This window comes from Eretmochelys imbricata, chromosome 5 (assembly GCF_965152235.1).
Source record: "Eretmochelys imbricata isolate rEreImb1 chromosome 5, rEreImb1.hap1, whole genome shotgun sequence".
In the NCBI taxonomy this organism is placed as follows: Eukaryota; Metazoa; Chordata; order Testudines; family Cheloniidae; genus Eretmochelys; species Eretmochelys imbricata.
In genome coordinates, this window is record NC_135576.1 from 60,347,623 (window position 1) to 60,365,983 (window position 18,361).

The 18,361-nt window shown below is 41.5% G+C and overlaps 1 protein-coding gene across 1 annotated transcript in view; it reads right to left on the reverse strand.

The window, feature by feature from the left end:
• Window positions 1-18,361, reverse strand: part of KIAA0825 (KIAA0825 ortholog) — a 348,612-nt gene that overhangs the window by 234,472 nt on the left and 95,779 nt on the right. The window contains exons 9-10 of the mRNA XM_077817196.1: window positions 16,041-16,231; window positions 12,014-12,196 (exon numbers count right to left, since the gene is read on the reverse strand). Of these exons, the coding sequence (XP_077673322.1) occupies window positions 12,014-12,196; window positions 16,041-16,231 (374 nt within the window). The remainder of the gene's footprint in view (window positions 1-12,013; window positions 12,197-16,040; window positions 16,232-18,361) is intronic.

An 18,361-nucleotide genomic window follows, 5' to 3' on the forward strand; every position in this document is an offset into this window, starting at 1 on the left:
TCTCCAGAAATCCAGTCTGTATTTATGGTATTTACTATGTTTTTTTTAAAAAACAGACTGAATACACAAATTCCATCATCTGGCATCATATTGATACTCAGAGGGCTCATCAGCAGGGTTGGAACCTTTAGAATCACTGCACAGACCTCTGCTACTTAAACTAATGGAGTATCTGACAGCAACAAAAGCCATCCTCTATAGTTGGACCTGCAACAGAAGTCAATGAGACACACCATTTGCAAGCAGATTTCACAGATATTTGCAGACAGCAGAGGAATGGTGAAATTCAGGAATCCTGAGTTCCATTCCAGACTCTAGAGGGGAGTGTACTCCAGTGGGCAAAGATTCTTCTCCCAGTTTTCCTAAAGCCTGACCTCTTCTGCCCTGTCCCCCATCCAACCTGTTCCTGTTACAAGCTTTTAGTCCCAGTCTCCACCCCCTCAGGCATCTCATCCTAATCCCAGTTTCCTTGACCAGTCAATCCTAGTGTCCTCCACTGGGCTCTTTTCCAAGTCCCAGTTTTCCCAGAACCTCCATTTTCTCCCTCTCCCCAGATTCAGCCCCAGTCTCCTTTCTCAGCCAGTCACAGATCTTCCTACCAGTTCCTTTGCCTATCTGTCTCTCTCCTCCCCCGCCACTCGAACTGGCTCCCAGTCTCCCTCTTCAGGTTTCTGATGCAGTATCAGTCTCTTCCCCAGTTCCATAGCCAGTCCCCACAAGTTCCTTGTCAGATCTCTCTCTCCTCCCCGCATGTCCCCATTCTCCTCCCTTTAGTTCCTAGTCCCAGTCTCCTTCTCCAGACAGTCCCAGTCTCCAAGGCTGGATTTACACCTTAGGTACCCCTAGGCATCTTCAGTGCCCTCCCCCGCCAAGCTGACCTTCTTGTTTTCCATAAAAAATGAAACTTTTAACCCATTTTTAACTTTAGGTGATCCTAGAATGCCAGCGCCCCTATGCACATGCCTACTGTGCCTAATTGGAAATCCAGCCCTGCCAGACTCTTCCTCTCCAACTTGCTCATTATCTGATTTCAGCATTCTATCCCCCAGCCAACCGGATCCCAATCCCCCTCGATTTACCTCACTGATTCCCATCCCCCATCTCCTATACCCATGGTTCCCAGTCTCAGTGTTCTAGCTCAACCAGTTCCAGAAGACCTCTCTCCATCTCCCAGTCTCCTTGCCCAGCCAATCCTAGTGTCCCCCAGCTCCCAGTCTTCCCTCTACAGTTCCCACTTACATTTACTCCCCCAACTCCATTCTCACCAGACTCCATGTTCCAGTCTACTCCTTTCCGTCTCCCTGGTCTGGCATTTGTGTCCTCTGCATTCAAATCAGACTCCTTCCTCCTCCATGCTGCCTGGGTGCCAACAAGGGGACCATTGAGAGCACAGGAAAGACCGGCTCCCTGTTCTTAGTTCTGGTGCTCAGACCAGCCCCACCCCACTCTGTCTTGGAGCATCTAGGCACAGCAATTACAGGGAAAGTCCCTCTGGGAATGTCTACACAGCAAATAGACACCCGCAGCTGACCTGTTCTAACTGACTCAGGCTCGTGGGGCATGGGCTGTAGGTCTGTATCATTGCAGTATAGACTTCTGAGAGTAGGCTGGAGCCTGGGCTCTAGGACCCTGAGGGAAGGTTTTTCTTTGCTATGTAGAGACACCTTCTGAGCCCTGGTATCCTTGTGCTGGAGGCTTGTGTTCTGTGGTAATGGTGCATATGTAATCTAGTCATGTGTAAGAGTGTTAGGATGTGGAACATGCTCAGTGAAGATGGAATCTTTGGAGACTTCAGCTGTTAAAAATCAAAGAAATCTCTATTGAATATGTGCAAACTATGATTTTCAAAAGCATAACTTGGGCATATATATTTGAGCAGATTTTCACAGAAAAGGCAAAGGACATATCCCCGCCCCCCCAAAAAAACAACACTCTCTGCCAAATTTCAAGTCCTTCTTCCAAAGCATATGGGTGCTAGAGCATTCAAATAAATGGTTTGAAGACTTCTTTAATATGAGCAAAAGAATGTATATTCCCTTAGCCTTGTTCTCGGAAATGGCTGAATCATTTTGGCTTATATTTCCCAGAACAATTCAAGCCGAGACAGACATCTGGCATACAAAATTTCAGGACAAACAGCTAAAGCTCTGCAACGTTACAAGCAGCAGAATAGAAGATCTTATCCTGGGAAGTGTTGAGCAACTTTAATAATAGGTGGTGCTATCAGCTCTGCTTATAATGCTTTTAGTCTCTATACTTTGTATTGAATGCATGAATAATGTCTCACAGAATTTACTGTACTACTGCCTTAATGTAGACAATATGCAATATTTATTAACATTTAATAATTAGTTAAGTAGTCACCAAATTTCCAAGCTTGGGTTACATCTGATATTCAGGAACTCTATGTTATCTTCTTTGCAATCAGTAAAAAAGTACATGTCCACATTGTCTCTATCACCAGTCATACTGATGTTTATGTCGACTACATATAAAGATGTGATAAAAGGTGTAGCTTTTCCAGTCATATTCCAACATAATTTGTGAACCTGAGCAAATAAATTATTAAAAACAGGGTACTCCCATACATAAGGATATAATATGGCCCTAGGTACAATAAGACATGTACAGCAGTTTTGTTGGCATCTTTGACAATCTTACCAGTGATTGTAAAAGTGAAATATAATCTGTGAGCAATAAAGTATTATACTTGGTTATATGATGGATATAACCAAGCAAGGATTTATGTAATGTATACTTAGCCTTTGTCAGGTGATCTTGAATCACTATATCCAAATCTTTGTTCCATGCTTCTGGAGACACTTAATATTTTCATCTAATAAACTTCCAAAGGATCATGTTAAATTCTGACATGAAATTTTTTTTGTGTGAACATTAAATTTTTTTCTGTAGTGGCCAGTTAGAGATAAAAAGAGAATCTAGTAAGTAATGCTTTAATAATTCAGTGCCAATTTTTCTTTTGAGAGGTTTGTCAAATCGCCAGCAGAGACTTCCTCTGGAATGGGGAAACTCGATGTTGGCATAAATGTACTGGGTCTGGGACCTGTGCCTGCCACCCCACCTCTCTTGGCATAGGGAGTGTGCCAGAAGTATGTAATGGCCATAGCACAGTTCTTCTCTGTTCCACCTATCCTCCACTTGTGTAGGATCTATTAAAGACCTTAAACCAGAGGTTAGATCTGCCTGCCACAGTTTTAAGTGGTGTTGGAGTTGGATCTGGACCCAACAATCAGAGAGCTCTAGTACAGGAGAGAATCTGCCCTAAACTCACTCTTCGGAAGATATATACAGGATTATTTTCTTTCTCAACCATGTATTTTTGTTATACTTGACCAACCTAAGACGCAACCTTAAGTAGCTTTAATTCCTGAAAATGACATTTCTTAGGATGCTATTTCCAGTGACAGCTTGGAATTCATCCGACCCAACTATTGGACAACTGGCTCAAAGACAATGTTCTGCCTTCAATAATACCCTGATTAAACTAACCTTCCATGTGTGGAAAGGTGAGAGAGGTATCAGGCTTAGATTAAGTCTGGCAACAGCATATAGTCTTGCTTAGTACAAGAGAATAGGATGCTTAATTAAATAATAATTTTATGTTACAAACTGGGGCCTTGGTAATTGTGAAAGTCATAATGTTGCCATTCTTGTATTGTCCTTAAATGTACCACCTTCAGTAAAGGAGAGCTACACCTCCTCTCTCTCAAGTTTGTTTAAGAAAATTGAACAAACTTTTGTGATGTTTTTGAAAAGAGTGATTTGTGTTGGTTTTTTTTAGGATTTTTTGTAAGAGACTAAAAATGGGTAATATTTCAAATGGATTAATAGTTGTAGAAAATAACCATTGTAATGTGATAGATATGATCTCAAAGTTTAAAAAGGAGACAATACCATTTGACTAAATGTGTTCATATTTTCTGTAGTGGTGTGGTATATTTCATTCGAAAATAAAACTTAATATTTACTAAAAGTAAACGTATTTAAAATCAGGTGGTGTCCACTCTAACTAGAAATCTCTTTTTTAGTTTTCTGGTTTTTTGTTTGTTTGGGGGTTTTTTTGTTTTTGTTTTTTAAATAACAGCTGTGGGGGCACTGATTCACACACATTGTTTTGGGGATCTAAACACTGCCTTTATTTTTTCTGTAGCTCGCATGAGAAATGTGTGGTTTTCTGAGGATTGCTCAGATAAATCACCAGGTCATCTGCAAAAAGAGCTTCCTTTTTGAATTCCCAGTATATTTTTGTTATCTGATGTCTATAGCTAGATTTTCAATTATAGTGTCATATAAAAGTGATTACTTTTCATTTGGTGGAATGGGAACCAGGTTAGTGTATGGGATAATCATTCTCCCTCTATTTCCCAACAATTCAACACCAATACTTTACAGATTTATTGTGTATTTCTTTGTTACTGGATTCCAATTAATTTAAAATGAAAAGCTTTATTAATTGCCCTTTTAAAATCAATATTAACATTGATTTCTGAAGGCTGTAAACTATGTCTGCAACAAGCTGATGTTCTAGTTGCCTGTGGGACAAGATGGAGGATTTAGAAGTAGGGAACCACAGCTGGAACTAAGAATTCAAAAGGTTTATATATTGTCAGAGGGTGGAATTAATATGTCTGGTCTTAGCAATTAATATTTTAGAGCACATTGGATGTTGGATATGTACTTTGTTTTCATCTTCTTTGCACAAAAACCTTGGACAAGTATTAGACCAATTGAAATGTTTCCTTCCTTAGCAAATAGGTTACAAGTGATAAGCATTTTGCAAACTACTGCAGACCATATTTCATGCCACAACAGACATTTGCCAAAAGAGCAATGCAGAGGCATTTTCTCAGAGATTTTCTGATAGAAACACAGAAGTAGTCATTTCTGAGATCCACTGTGTGTCCTGCTCTTATGAGAGTTCGATGTTGTAGTCACAAAAATCAATTTAGGTTTGCAAAAATTAGTCATGTCTGTTTTTTCTATCTATTGCTTCACTTACAATTAATTTTATCCAAGTTTTTTGGAGAATGAATTAGAAAATACCTAACATATGGACATTTTCATTATACAGCCATGACAATAAGGAAAATTGATGTGAGATCAATATTATTTTATTTCAAATTATGCATAATCTCTAATTTTGTTAATGGCAAAACTTTTTTTTTTCATCTTGTAAAATATGTACACTTCATTGACAAACACACTCAGGGAATTTAATAAACAAACTCATCATGTTTACTTTTTATGTAATCTTGACTGTAATTAGGTTTATTGAGAGTACACTAGCTGTAGTGCAACACAATATAGAAAACTATCCAGATCTGAGATCTCATCTAGTTTTACGAATAAAGATCTAAGAATGCATGGTTCAGCAAATCACCTTCTTTAGCCTTCACAAAAATATAATTGTTTATGATCATTTGCTACATATATAATTTCAGTTTTAACATTTTTCTATAAATCTGTGACAACCAATGAAATTTGATATTTTCAACATGGCCAACACATGAAATCTGTGAGCTTTGTGATTTGCAAAGGGCCTGATTTTCATATTAGATGACCCATCTGTGATGAAGTGAGAGTTCTATCTGTACTACTTCTGAATTTTGGATGATTTTATGAAATTGTATCATGAAATGATTGTGTCATTGAAAATGTATAAATATGTGGATCCATCACAAATTAGCAGGGTTGTGTCATGACCTGGGAGAGACAATGGTGCGTGATTGGCACTCAATGATTGTGTATTCAAAGTAAAACACCTTAGGACAATAGGTATGCTCTACCTGAGAGAAGACACTTCCTCCTTTTGTCTGAAGGGGGGGGTGGGGTTTGGAAGTAATGGAAAATCACCAAAAAGGCAGAACAAAAGAAGCAGGTGACCCTAGCAGGAGTCCATAAATGGACTCACATGGCGGGGGGGAATGGATAAGGGGGGAGCCATTTTGCATGAGATTAAGACAGGGACAGGAAGTGTGGGGCAGGAAAAAGCAAGGTCCCAGATGCTAAATAAGGGCCCCACGAGGGAGAGAGACTAACTAGCATGCATCAGCCTTCATGAGGAGGGGATATATACCTTGCCTGCCTTCCTGGACCCAGATGGTCCCCCAAGGACTCACGGGGAAGGGTGAGCTAGAAAGTGAGGGACGTTGTGTTTAGGATGTTTTATATAATCTATATTCTCTTATGCTTTATTTGTTAAGAGCATAACATTGTTATATTGTACAAAGTGTGTGTCCTTTGGGAGGAGTTCTGGGAGTGGGGAGTCTAAAGGATCAGCACTGCAATCAGAGGGGCTAAGTGTCTGGTGGCTAAGGTTCCTGCACTCAGAGTGCAGGGGTGCCAGATAGAAGGTCTGCACCCTGACAGCATGCCTAGGGACCCCAAGATTGGGGAACTTCATTCAGTCTCAAAGGGCTTGAAATACCCTGGGGATATCCCACACAGTAGTCCTTGTGACTGGCCAGGAAGGATCTGTGACACCTTTATCTCTAAACATGGAGAGTTTTTTATCTAAAGCAAATCAGTTTACTACACTGAGATTTATTACATGCCTAAAACATTGGACTTCTTTGTGATTTTGAAACACAATATGTAAAATTCGAAATACAAGCTAGTCCTTCCCATTCCCTCTTTATTGCTCCTTTCTGTTAGACTTCTCTGATCTTTCAGATTAGTAAATCACTCTTTGTAACTCAGGATGCAAGGGAGATCTGTAAACAATAGGGATTAGCACAACGGCATACAGCAGCTAAAAGGGACAGACTACATTCTGCTTTTGAGGACACAACACTTAGAGGATGTCTACACTACGAAATTAGGTCGATACTATAGTAAGTCAATTTTTATAAATCGATTTTATACATTCGATTGCGTATGTCCACACTAAGCGCATTAAGTTGGCGGAGTGTGTCCTCACTACCGTGGCTAGCATCAACTTATGGAGCTTATGGACTGTGGACTTACGGACAGCTATCCCACAGTTCCTGCAGTCTCCGCCACCCATTGGAATTCTGGGTTAAGCTCCCAACGCACGATGGGGCAAAAACATTGTTGCGGGTGGTTTTGGGTACATGTCGTCAGTCACCCCTCCCTCCGTGAAAACAATGGCAGACAATCATTTTGCACCTTTTTTCCGTGCGGACAACATACTGCTTTCAGCAGACGGTGCAGTAGGACTGCTAACCTTTGCCATCCACCGCTTCTGCTGCAACTCTGCTCTGCTGCTAATGTCTCAATAGCGAATTTCTCCATGTTGTCTGTCATGGGCTCCCGGGTACGTGTGTTCTTCCTGGGGAAACGTGCGCGACGCTAATCGTCGTCCTCCACTGCTTCCGCTGCAACTCTGCTCGCCGGCTCTCATGAATCCACCTCCCAGTCCTCTTGTCATTCTCTATAAATATCTATTCTCGTGGCATCCATCGTCAGCCACCGCTTCCGCTGTAACTCTGCACTCCTGCACAACCTGCTCAGATCACCGTGGCAGTTATGAGCATTGTAAACAGCTCACGCATTGTCCTGAAGTATGTGCAGAACTAGAACCTGCAAGAGCAGGCGAGGAGGCAATGGCAGCACGGTTATGAGAGTGATGAGGACATGGACACAGACTTCTCTCAAAATATGGGCCCCGGCAATTTGGACATTCTGGTGGCAATGGGGCAGGCTCATGCCATGGAACACCGATTGTGGGACCGGGAAACAAGCACAGACTGGTGGGACCGCACAGTGTTGCAGGTCTGGGATGATTCCCAGTGGCTGTGAAACTTTCACATGCATAAGGGCACTTTCATGGAACTCTGTGACTTGCTTTCCCCTGCCCTGAAGCACAAGAAAACCAAGAAGAGGGCAGCCCTCACAGTTCACAAGTGAGTGGTGATAGCCTCTGGAAGCTTGCAATGCCAGACAGCTACCAGTCAGTCGTGAATCAATTTGGAGTGGGCAAATCTATTGTGGGAGCTGCTGTCATCCAAGTAGCCGACACAAACACTGAGCTGCTGCTATCAAGGGTAGTGACTCTGGGAAATGTGCAGGTCAGAGTGGATTGCTTTGCTGCAATGGGATCCCCTAACTGTGGTGGGGCGATAGACGAAACGCATATCCCTATCTTGGAACCGGACCACCTTGGCAGCCAGTATGTAAACCGCAAGGGGTACTTTTCAATGGTGCTGCAAGAACTGGTGGATCACAAGGGACGTTTCACCGACATCAACGTGGGATGGCCGGAAAAGGTACATGACGCTTGCATCTTCAGGAACTCTGGTCTGTTTGAACAGCTGCAGGAAGGGACTTACTTCCCAGACCAGAAAATAACCGTTGGGGATGTTGAAATGCCTATAGTTTTCCTTGGGGATCCAGCCTACCCATTAATACCATGGCTCATGAAGCCATACACAGGCACCCTGGACAGTAGTCAAGAGCTGTTCAACTATAGGCTGAGCAAGTGCAGAATGGTGGTAGAATGTGCATTTGTACATTTAAAAGCACGCTGGCACAGTTTACTGACTCCGTTAGACCTCAGCGAAACCAATATTCCCATTGTTATCGCTGCTGGCTGTGTGCTCCACAATATCTGTGAGAGTAAGGGGGAAGACATTTATGGCAAGGTGGGAGGTTGAGGCAAATTGCCTGGCCGCTGATTACGTGCAGCCAGACACCAGGGCTGTTAGAAGAGCACAGCAGGGCGTGCTGCACACCAGAGAAGCTTTGAAAACCAGTTTCATGGCTGACAAGGCTACGGTGTGACAGGTCTGTTTGTTTCTTCTTGATGAAAACCTGCCCCCTTGGTTCACTCTACTTCCCTGTAAGCCAACTGCCCTCCCCCCTTCGATCACCACTTGCAGAGGCAATAAAGTCATTGTTGTTTCAAATTCATGCATTCTTTATTAATTCATCACACAAATAGGGGGATAACTGCCAAGGTAGCCCGGGAGGGATGGGGGAGGAAGGAAGCACCGGGTGGGGTGGTGGATGAGGGGAGGAGGGAAGGGCAAGGGCACACTGCACTTTAAAACTTATTGAATGCCGTCCCTCCTGTCCTCGCATTCATTTTCTGCTTTCCTGGACTCTGCCATTGTTTGCCTCCACGCATTCTGCTGAGCTCTTTCAGTGCAGGAGGACTGCATGAACTCAGAGAACATTTCATCGTGAGTGCGTTTTTTTCACCTTCTTATCTGCACTAGCCTCTGGGACGGAGATGGTTGGGGGAGTGTTGAAACATTTGCAGCTGCAGGAGGAAGTATTTAAAAAGACACATTTTAGAGGACAATGGGTAGACTCCTTCATGGTGAACCAAACTGTTAACATTACATAGCACATGTGCTTTCGGTACAAGGTCGTATTTTGCCTCTTATATTGAGGCCCTGCCAGTTTGGTGTGAGAGATCACACATGCAGGGCCAGGCAACAGAATTTGGCTTGCGGGCAACCATGGTAAGCCACAGTCTCTCGGCTTCTTCAACCTTCATAACATGTGGGAATGGTTTCAAACAGCAGCACCCTCCTTTCCCATACCAAGCACCCGTTGGGTTGGCCATTTCAAAGGAGGGGCTGCGGTTTTTGGGTTAATGTGCAGCACAATCCCAAATAACGCCCCCCAATTCTCTGGGATGATCACTTCACCCTCCCCACCCACCGCATGACTAGTATCAGGGAAGATCCCTGCCAGCCAAACATGAACAGCTCAACATAAATCCCCTCCCCCGCCACCGCCTGGCTAAAAGCAGGGATGATTTCTTTTCAGCCACAGGCAAACAGCCCAGCAGGAATGGCCACCTCTGAATGTCCCCTTAATAATGTCCCTGGAGGATTTCCGCTCCACCCCCAGACACGTTAACGGACTTTTCCAGTAGCTGTACTGGCCACAAATGCATCCCAAGTCTTCAGGGCAAATTAATCATTAAACATGCTTGCTTTTAAACCATGTATTATATTTACAAAGGTACACTCACCAGAGGTGCCTTCTCCGACTTCATGGTCCGGGAGCTGCCTTGGGAGGGCTGGGAGGATATTGGCTCCAGGGTGATAAACAGTTCCTGGCTGTTGGGGAGAATGGTTTCTCCGCTTGCCTGTCGTGCACTATCCTCCTCCTCCTCTTCCTCATCCCCAAAATCCTGATCCCTGTTGTGTGAGACTCCCCCCTTGCAGGTGTTGACGGACAGGGGTGGCGTAGTGGTAGGGGCACCCTGTAGAATTGCATGCAGCTTATCATAGAAGCAGCATGTCTGGGGCTCTGACCTGGAGCGGCCGTTTGCCTCTCTGCTTCTTTAGTAGGCTTGCCTGAGCTCCTTAATTTTCAAGTGGCACTGCTGCGGGTCCCTGTTATAGCCTCTGTTCATCATGCCCTTGGAGATTTTTTCAAATATATTGGTATTTTGTCTTTTGGAAAGGAGTTCTGATAGCATGGATTCGTCTCCCCATACAGTGATCAGATCCAGTACCTCCCGTTCAGTCCATGCTGGAACTCTTTTGCGATTCTGGGACTGCATGGTCACCTGTGCTGAAGAGCTCTGCATGGTCACCTGTGCTGAAGAGCTTGCCACGCTGGCCAAACAGGAAATGAAATTCAAAAGTTCCCGGGGCTTTTCCTGTCTACCTGGCCAGTGCATCTGAGTTGAAGGTGCTCTCCAGAGAGGTCACAATGGAGCACTCTGGGATAGCTCCTGGAGGCCAATACCGTCGAATTGTGTCCACACTACCCGAAATTCGACCCAGCGATGTTGATTTCAGCGCTAATCCTCTCGTCAGGGAGGAGTACAGAAATTGATTTTGAGAGCCCTTTAAGTCGACAAAAATGGTTTCGTCGTGTGGACGGGTGCAGGGTTAAATTGATCTAACTCTGCTAAATTCGACCTAAACTCGTAGTGTAGACCAGGGCTAAGATGTTACAACAACCTCACAAGTGATAAAAGAACCACTCTAGTTAGAAGACCCGACATACACAGACAGAGATCAGGACTCCCTCCTCCTATTTTTTCCCATAGTTGTCTCCTGATGTAATAAAATGAAGACTAGTCTCACAGGCTTTCAGCTATTTTTTTTCTTCATAATTTGGGGTCTCACTTTAATATCTGGCTCTTACACAAAACAATCTGGATGAAATCCTGGCCCCACTGAAGGCAATGAGATAACTCACATGTAACATCAGTGTAGGCCAAGTCCTGTTTTAGTTGCAATTGTGACTTCTAAAAATATATTCTCCTGAGATTAAGCTTTGCATACACTAGTTCTTTACAAATATATTTGAGACTTACTGAAACACATCAAGAAAAGGAGTACTTGTGGCACCTTAGAGACTAATCAATTTATTTGAGCATGAGCTTTCGTGAGCTACAGCTCACTTCATCGGCTTCCTATGTGTCAAGTAATCAGAGAATTAGTTCAGTGAATTATTTCAAGAAGTCCAGTAATTCCAGAAGTATGGGGAAAATATTTCTAAGAGTGGAGGACTCTTAGCAGACAAAGACTTGAGAAGATACAATGTCTGGAAGCTGAAGTTAGAAAAATTCTGTTTGGAAATAAGGTGCAAGTTTGTAACAGTGAGAGTGACTAACTTGCAAGGAATACAGTGGATTCTTCATCACTGAAGCCTTTAAATCAAGAAAAGATATGTTTTTAAAAAGATATTCTCTAGCTCAACAAGAAATTTGCACTTAATGCAGGAATCACTAAGTCACATTCTGTTGTCAAACTGGACAATACGTTCTAGTTTTTATGAATCTATGGAAAAGAATGATGTCCGGGGGCTTGATTCAAATCCCGTTGATGGAAAGAAATCTCATTGACTTCAATGGTCTTAGAATAAGGCCTATACAGACCTAATTCAAGACACCAATCAAGGATCTAGAGCAGTGGTTCTCAAACTGTGTCCGGAGTTTGGGTTCCATTTACATTTTAACCAATAAATTGTCTCATTGACCATCTACCCTTCTACTTGCAAGTTAAATAAGTGATATGGTTAATTTTACCTTGTATTAAAACATTGCCCTCATACTTACTCATACAGATTCTTCAAAGGTGCGGTTAAAATGGCAAGTGCAGAGAATAGATTGTTGCAGTGGTTGTGTATTTTATAGATCTTGGCATCTTTGTCTTTATGTGGATTCAAAAGTTCCTGCACTGAGCAGCAAGCTGACCACAGCATATTTTCAGTAGATATTAAAATCGCTGTGATATCAATTCTGTTGGGAAGAAAGGGTGAAAATGTCAGCCATGGAAGTAGTCTGATGGTGAAATCTCATCTGAGTTATCAATGCACTTTCCTACAATACAGAAAATACAAACTCCTTATTTGAAATGGCTGGAATTGTTAAATGACCTACAAGCTCTCTGTAAGTAATACACACTACAAACTAATACATAATCAATCAATTTCTGGTCAGAAAAAACATTTTATTCGGTTCTCTTAATAAACAATAGTTGACACAGCATGTGAAGATAGAGCCATATCTCTGGCTCTTCAGTCCTTGCTCCTGCTACCCCCCAGCATCTTCCCTATTAACATCCAGCCCTCTGCCCCCTACCCCAGAACCCCCTTCTCACTGCCAGAGTCACCAGTTACCTGCTACTCCTCCCTTGTCACTTTCTAGCCCCCTAAACTCCTCACTGTCACTTTCCAGTTTCTTTCTGACACTGCCCCGCCCTCTCTCCCCAGTATAAACACCCTATTACCAATTCCTTTACATTGTACAGGAAGCAGATATTCTGCAGGTCTGATATGACCAACCTCTGCCACCAGATGCTATATAATAACTGCAAAACAATTTCTGTCACAAGTAAGACAATGCTGCTGCAGGAGACATGTAGCAAAGGAAGGAGGTAGACAAGTGTGGGAAGCAAGGCCTGTAGGGAATTCAAAGAAGCAGAACCTTGTGTACCTTCCCCACCAACCTACAGGGAATAGGAGGAAAGGTGTGGGACTCAGTAGTTTCCCAGCCCTAATTTCCTTTCTCACATGGGTGGGCACTGTACTAACTCTGACTCCAGCAGGCAGAGAAAATGCAGCTCGGCCACAGAACTGGTGGTAATAGAACAGCACACAGTCACACACACTAGCCAGCAGGAGACTGTCAAATCATGGCTCTTCCCTCCTGCTTGTGTGAATTGTAAAAGGGAAAAACGTTGGGTTTAAATTTTACTGGAGAATAGCAACTTAGTTTAAATAATATTACAGGATGGAATTGCAGTGCACGCACTGCATTCAAGTCCAACTGGAAAGACTGACTAGCAGACGGTGAACTGATTTTCAGTCTGTGAACCTTTATAGGTTCCCAACTGACTGAGGCAAGGTGATATGACAGAGAACAGTTTTCAACTAGTAACCAGCTAGACAATGCCTGGCACAAGGCCACAGAACCTTGATCTAATTAAAAAAAAAAATCAATATAAAATAATAGATATGCTGAAGTAAGAATGTAGTCAAACAAATGCATAACACAAAGGGCAAGATTTTCAAAGATACTAAGGCACCTAGGGATGCAGAAAGGCACCTAGTGGAATTTCCATAAAGCCTAACTCCCAGTCCTACTAAGTTCCTATCTGAATCTTTAGGCATCTAAATACCTTTGAAAATCGGGCCCAAAGTTCACAAAAAGCTCTCTATCTTAGTCTCATGGGTTTATAATGTCACTAGAAGTTCCCAGTTAAAATACAGCCTTATAAAGTACACTTATGCAATACGTCATAGTATGAATATATAGAATCATAAACTTTAAGGTCAGAAGGGACCATTATGATCGTCTAGTCTGACCTCCTGCACAACGCAGGCCACAGAATCTCACCCACCCTCTCCTGTAACAAGCCCCTGACCTACGTCTGAGCTACTGAAGTCCTCAAATCATGGTTTAAAGACTTCAAGGTGCAGAGAATCCTCCAGCAGGTAACTAACTATATTCAAAGAAAAATATGTTTTTTATTGTATGACTGGATAATTCACTTAGAGACAAAGCCAAGAATTACCATTTTAATGAATGGAATAGAAGTTTATAAATGGAGTGCCCTGTTTATTAAAGTAAACAAAAAGTTTCTTCTTGTCCAGTAACTTAAATCAGCTTCATGCAAAGCTGAAAAATACCAGATGCATCAGGCACTGTAGCAGGACTTTTAAATCCTGCAAATTATAGGAAATTTTGCAAGAAAATTATCAGGAAAAGTGTTTTCATGTCAGGAGATACAGTAACTATCATATTCTGTGTTGGCTAAACCCACAAGATGTAGTACCTGATATTAGGGGCTTCTTTTTTGCCCTTCCTCCCCCTACGCCACCCACGGTTCTTGTCATGCAGACAGAAAGCAGAAGACCGAAAGTCAGAAGTGCAGGCAATGCAATGTTTATTGGGGTTAGTTTCCAGCAAGTATATTTCAAGCAAGTATATCCATAGCTCTGATGCCGCAGAGCCTTTACCCGTGTCACCGTTTCCTATTCCCACCTCTTCCTTCTTACCAGGCCCAAATATACCTGTAGTGAACGCCCCTGATCCGACGCTTTATAATTTATGGTCATGTTCCATTTTGGAGGGTCATGAGTCTGGGGTCTGGATGCCACCTCTTTTGTATCCCATGGAAAGGGTAAGGAATGTGTTCTGGCCAAGGCCAGGCCTTTCTTTGACCTTTTGTGTTTCTTATGACCCCCACTCCCACAATCCCATTGCCCCTCCTAAATGGTTGCTTGACCTTGGCTTGAGAGAGGAGCCAGGCAGCCTTCCAGTATATGCTTATATGATAAACTCCCATAATACCCAGTAACACATTTAACTTTATCCCTTATCTTTTCTCATTATACTAACAAAACCCATCTGGCTGGGCAGAAGCAACACACAGTGTCTTTGTTCTTTGTTCACACATATTAAAAAGGATATAAGAGTATCAAAAAGCAAACCTAAAATTCTATCTCAAACTAACAAACAGGCCTATATACTAACACTTGAGCATGCAGAAATACTGTCTAGGAGTATATGCTAATTATATTTAAGAATATAAAGTGACCTTATCACAGAGAATTTAGTACAGGATTAAAGCATAAACAAGAGCTAGGAAATCTGTGGTTTATTCCCAGCTCTTACATAGACTGTGAAACCTTGAACAAGTCACTTCGCCCCTCTGTGCCTCAGTCTCCCCATCTGTAATGTGGGTTTACAATACTTCTGTAACTCACATGGATGTTGTAAGACTTAATTCACTGATGTTTGCAAAGTACTTTATGAAATTCTTGGATGACAGACACTTTAGAAATCTTCAGTATCATGAGCAAATTTTACATCTCAATCTCTGTTGCACATCTACATTTACAGCCTTCAGCAGGAGTTATGTGAGTATATTGTCCCAGGTGGATTCAATGTCCATGCAGATGATTGATTCTCTTGAGATTAATTTAAATCTCATGGCCACCATGATCACCATGGACCCTGACATGTTTCAGTAAAGAACAGGGCAAGAGAAGCAGTTCACTTTACTGATTGCTGTAACCAAACAGGAGAATGGAAAGGAAGGAATAAGGTATTAGGACAAGTTTGCCGCAAGAGCTGCCTGCCTTTTTATTGCTTCTTGACAAAGCCCTTGCTCCAGCAAAGTTTAGGAACCTCATAGGACAGTCTTCACCTGGAGCACTTGCCTGTCCTGGAGCTGCCAGAAGAGCAGGGCTTTTAATTCATGGTTCAATCCCTTGACCCTCACCCAAAGCTACTCCTGCTGTCTGCATTTCTTTTTGTCTGCTCAGCCACTGCTTGGACCCTTTTACATCAAGCCTCATGCACTCTGGCCATTTATGTGGCAGTTTTACAAAAGAGGGAGTTATGCAATCCCAATCATATACTGCATGATCACATTACATGGAGCCTAGCATATACTTAAATATCCCAGATGCATTTTATTAAAATAATCCTCATAGGAATTATATAAATTTATGAATTTATTTTTATATTCACGTATTTTTAAATTCAGGTGAATTACAACAAAACAACACATCATATCCTGAGAACACATGCATTTTATTCACAAAAAAACACCTGTTAATCAAAAATGCATTACCTTATCTGTGGAGTTCTCTTGTAACTGGGATGGGCCTGAGAATATCTGCAGGCTAGCACAGCCAAAGATTTCTCCAGCACTTCTTTTAGAATCTCCTGGGCTAACTTGGGGGGTAGAATAGTCCACAGATCATGTTGGAGAGCACAGCAGAAATAATGCCACATCTGGACAGAGAATGAGCATCTTTCCCCCTGGCAAAACCACAACACATTAAACAATAGAAACACATCTTCCAAAATGTCAGCTTGGTTCCTGTGAATCTAATTAGTTCAGGCTGAGAGGAAATAGCTGAAGAGTTTGAGACAGTAAATGACCAAAAAAGATTCTTGACAAGATGTAAAACATCTTTATTGACAAAGAAACACATGTTTCATTTCAGTTACTAAACCAATACTCTACCACAAAGCCAAACCACAAACATTTGACCTACTATATCCTTAATTAGCCTACTTCTGACCTATTGTTTTAATTTTACTTTAAAACTACATACAGTATTTTGCAATCACTAAACTAACCAGATTAGTTTAATATATTGGCTACCTCTTCTTAAACAAGAACCAAAGTATTTAAATTACTTAAGTATGTCTATTTCCATAGATATCCATAATAACCACTGTCAGATTTTTTTATGTCATTTCCTGGTTTTCTTACATAAAATAAACTTCAAATATTATCCATTGAGTATACTGAAAAAAAATCATAAAAGAGTAGAACTTTACCCATGGAGATCTTTGCGTAGAATGCTTCCTAGACAAGTACTAGCTCAAATTGTTCATACATTGTTTATAACTGTGTGTTTTGATACCTTATGGTCTCCTAATTATGAGATTCACTATTGTATATTTCTTCCAGGAGAAGGTGATCAAATGTGCAAATATTTCTACACAGTGGACCACAAGCTAAATATGAATCAACAGGGTAACACTGTTGCAAAAAAAGCGAACATCATTCTGGGATGTATTAGCAGGAGTGTTGTAAGCAAGACACATGAAGTAACTCTTCCACTCTACTCCACGCTGATTATGCCTCAACTGGAGTATTGTGTCCAGTTCTGAGTGCCACATTTCAGGAAAGGTGCGGACAAACTGGAGAAAGTCCAGAGAAGAGCAACAAAAATTAATAAAGGTCTAGAAAACATGACCTATGGGGGAAGATTGAAAAAACTGTGTTTGTTTTGTCTGGAAAAGAGAAGACTGAGAGGGGACATGATAACAGTTTTTAAGTACATAATAGGTTGTTACAAGGAAGAGGAAGAAAAATTGTTCTTCTTAACCTCTAAGGATACGACAAGAAGCAATGGTCTTAAATTTCAGCATGGGAGGTTTAGGTTGGACATTAGGAAAAAATTCCTAACTGTCAGGGTGGTTAAGTACTGGAATAAATTGCCTTGGAAGGTTGTGGAATCTCCATCATAGGAGATTTTTAAGAGCCGGTTAGACAAACACCTGTCAGGGATGGTCTAGATAATACCTAGTCCTGCCATGAGTGCAGGGGACTGAACTAGATGACCTCTTGAGGTCCCTTCCAGTTTCTATGAAATATTCTCTTTATTTCTACAACTATAACTCTTGCATTCACAGAATAAGCACATTAAGCACAATAATTAGCTTCCATTCCTAATGGAGACTAATACCTTTTTGATAAGTTTTTAGGTCTTCTAGCATCAAATTAAAATCAGTCTCACAATAAGAAATAAGACTTTCTAAATGAATTTTCTATGTGGTACAGCATTTATAATGTTTTATTAAGTATTTGAATGCCTGAGAGTCTTGTTAATTCTCTGGGAGCCTACAAACTCTTATCTGAACATAAGTTTATACTATTATACCTATTATTATATAACATTGTTGTTCACTATATAGAATCTTAAAGTGCTAAATTTAATAATGTATCTTTTCTAACATTGTGCCTCTAAAACAGAAGTAATAGTGTTTTGATTAAAGATTTATATGAGATCCATTCCCTTTTGCTGACCTGTTTTTCTGTTTGTTGTCATTTCTAAAGTATTCTACTAGTAAACATCTGCTATTTTTGAAGACTTTGTACAATGTAAACAGATGTGAGCTTTTATTTAGATTATATATCAGGAAACAAGCAGCTGGGTTTTATTACATAAGCCACTCAATATTATCTTTGAACAGACAATTCTTTATTCTTTGACTATTAGAAAACATAAGTTCCTAAAATTGCAGCAGATGTCTGCTACACTAAAAGCTTGATTCTAAAATGTAATGTGGAGAGCTGGCCTGGTGATACAGTGGGTTTTCAATGTACTCCGTCAGTAAGATGCTGCACCCTAAGAGGTTCACACCCTGACATTT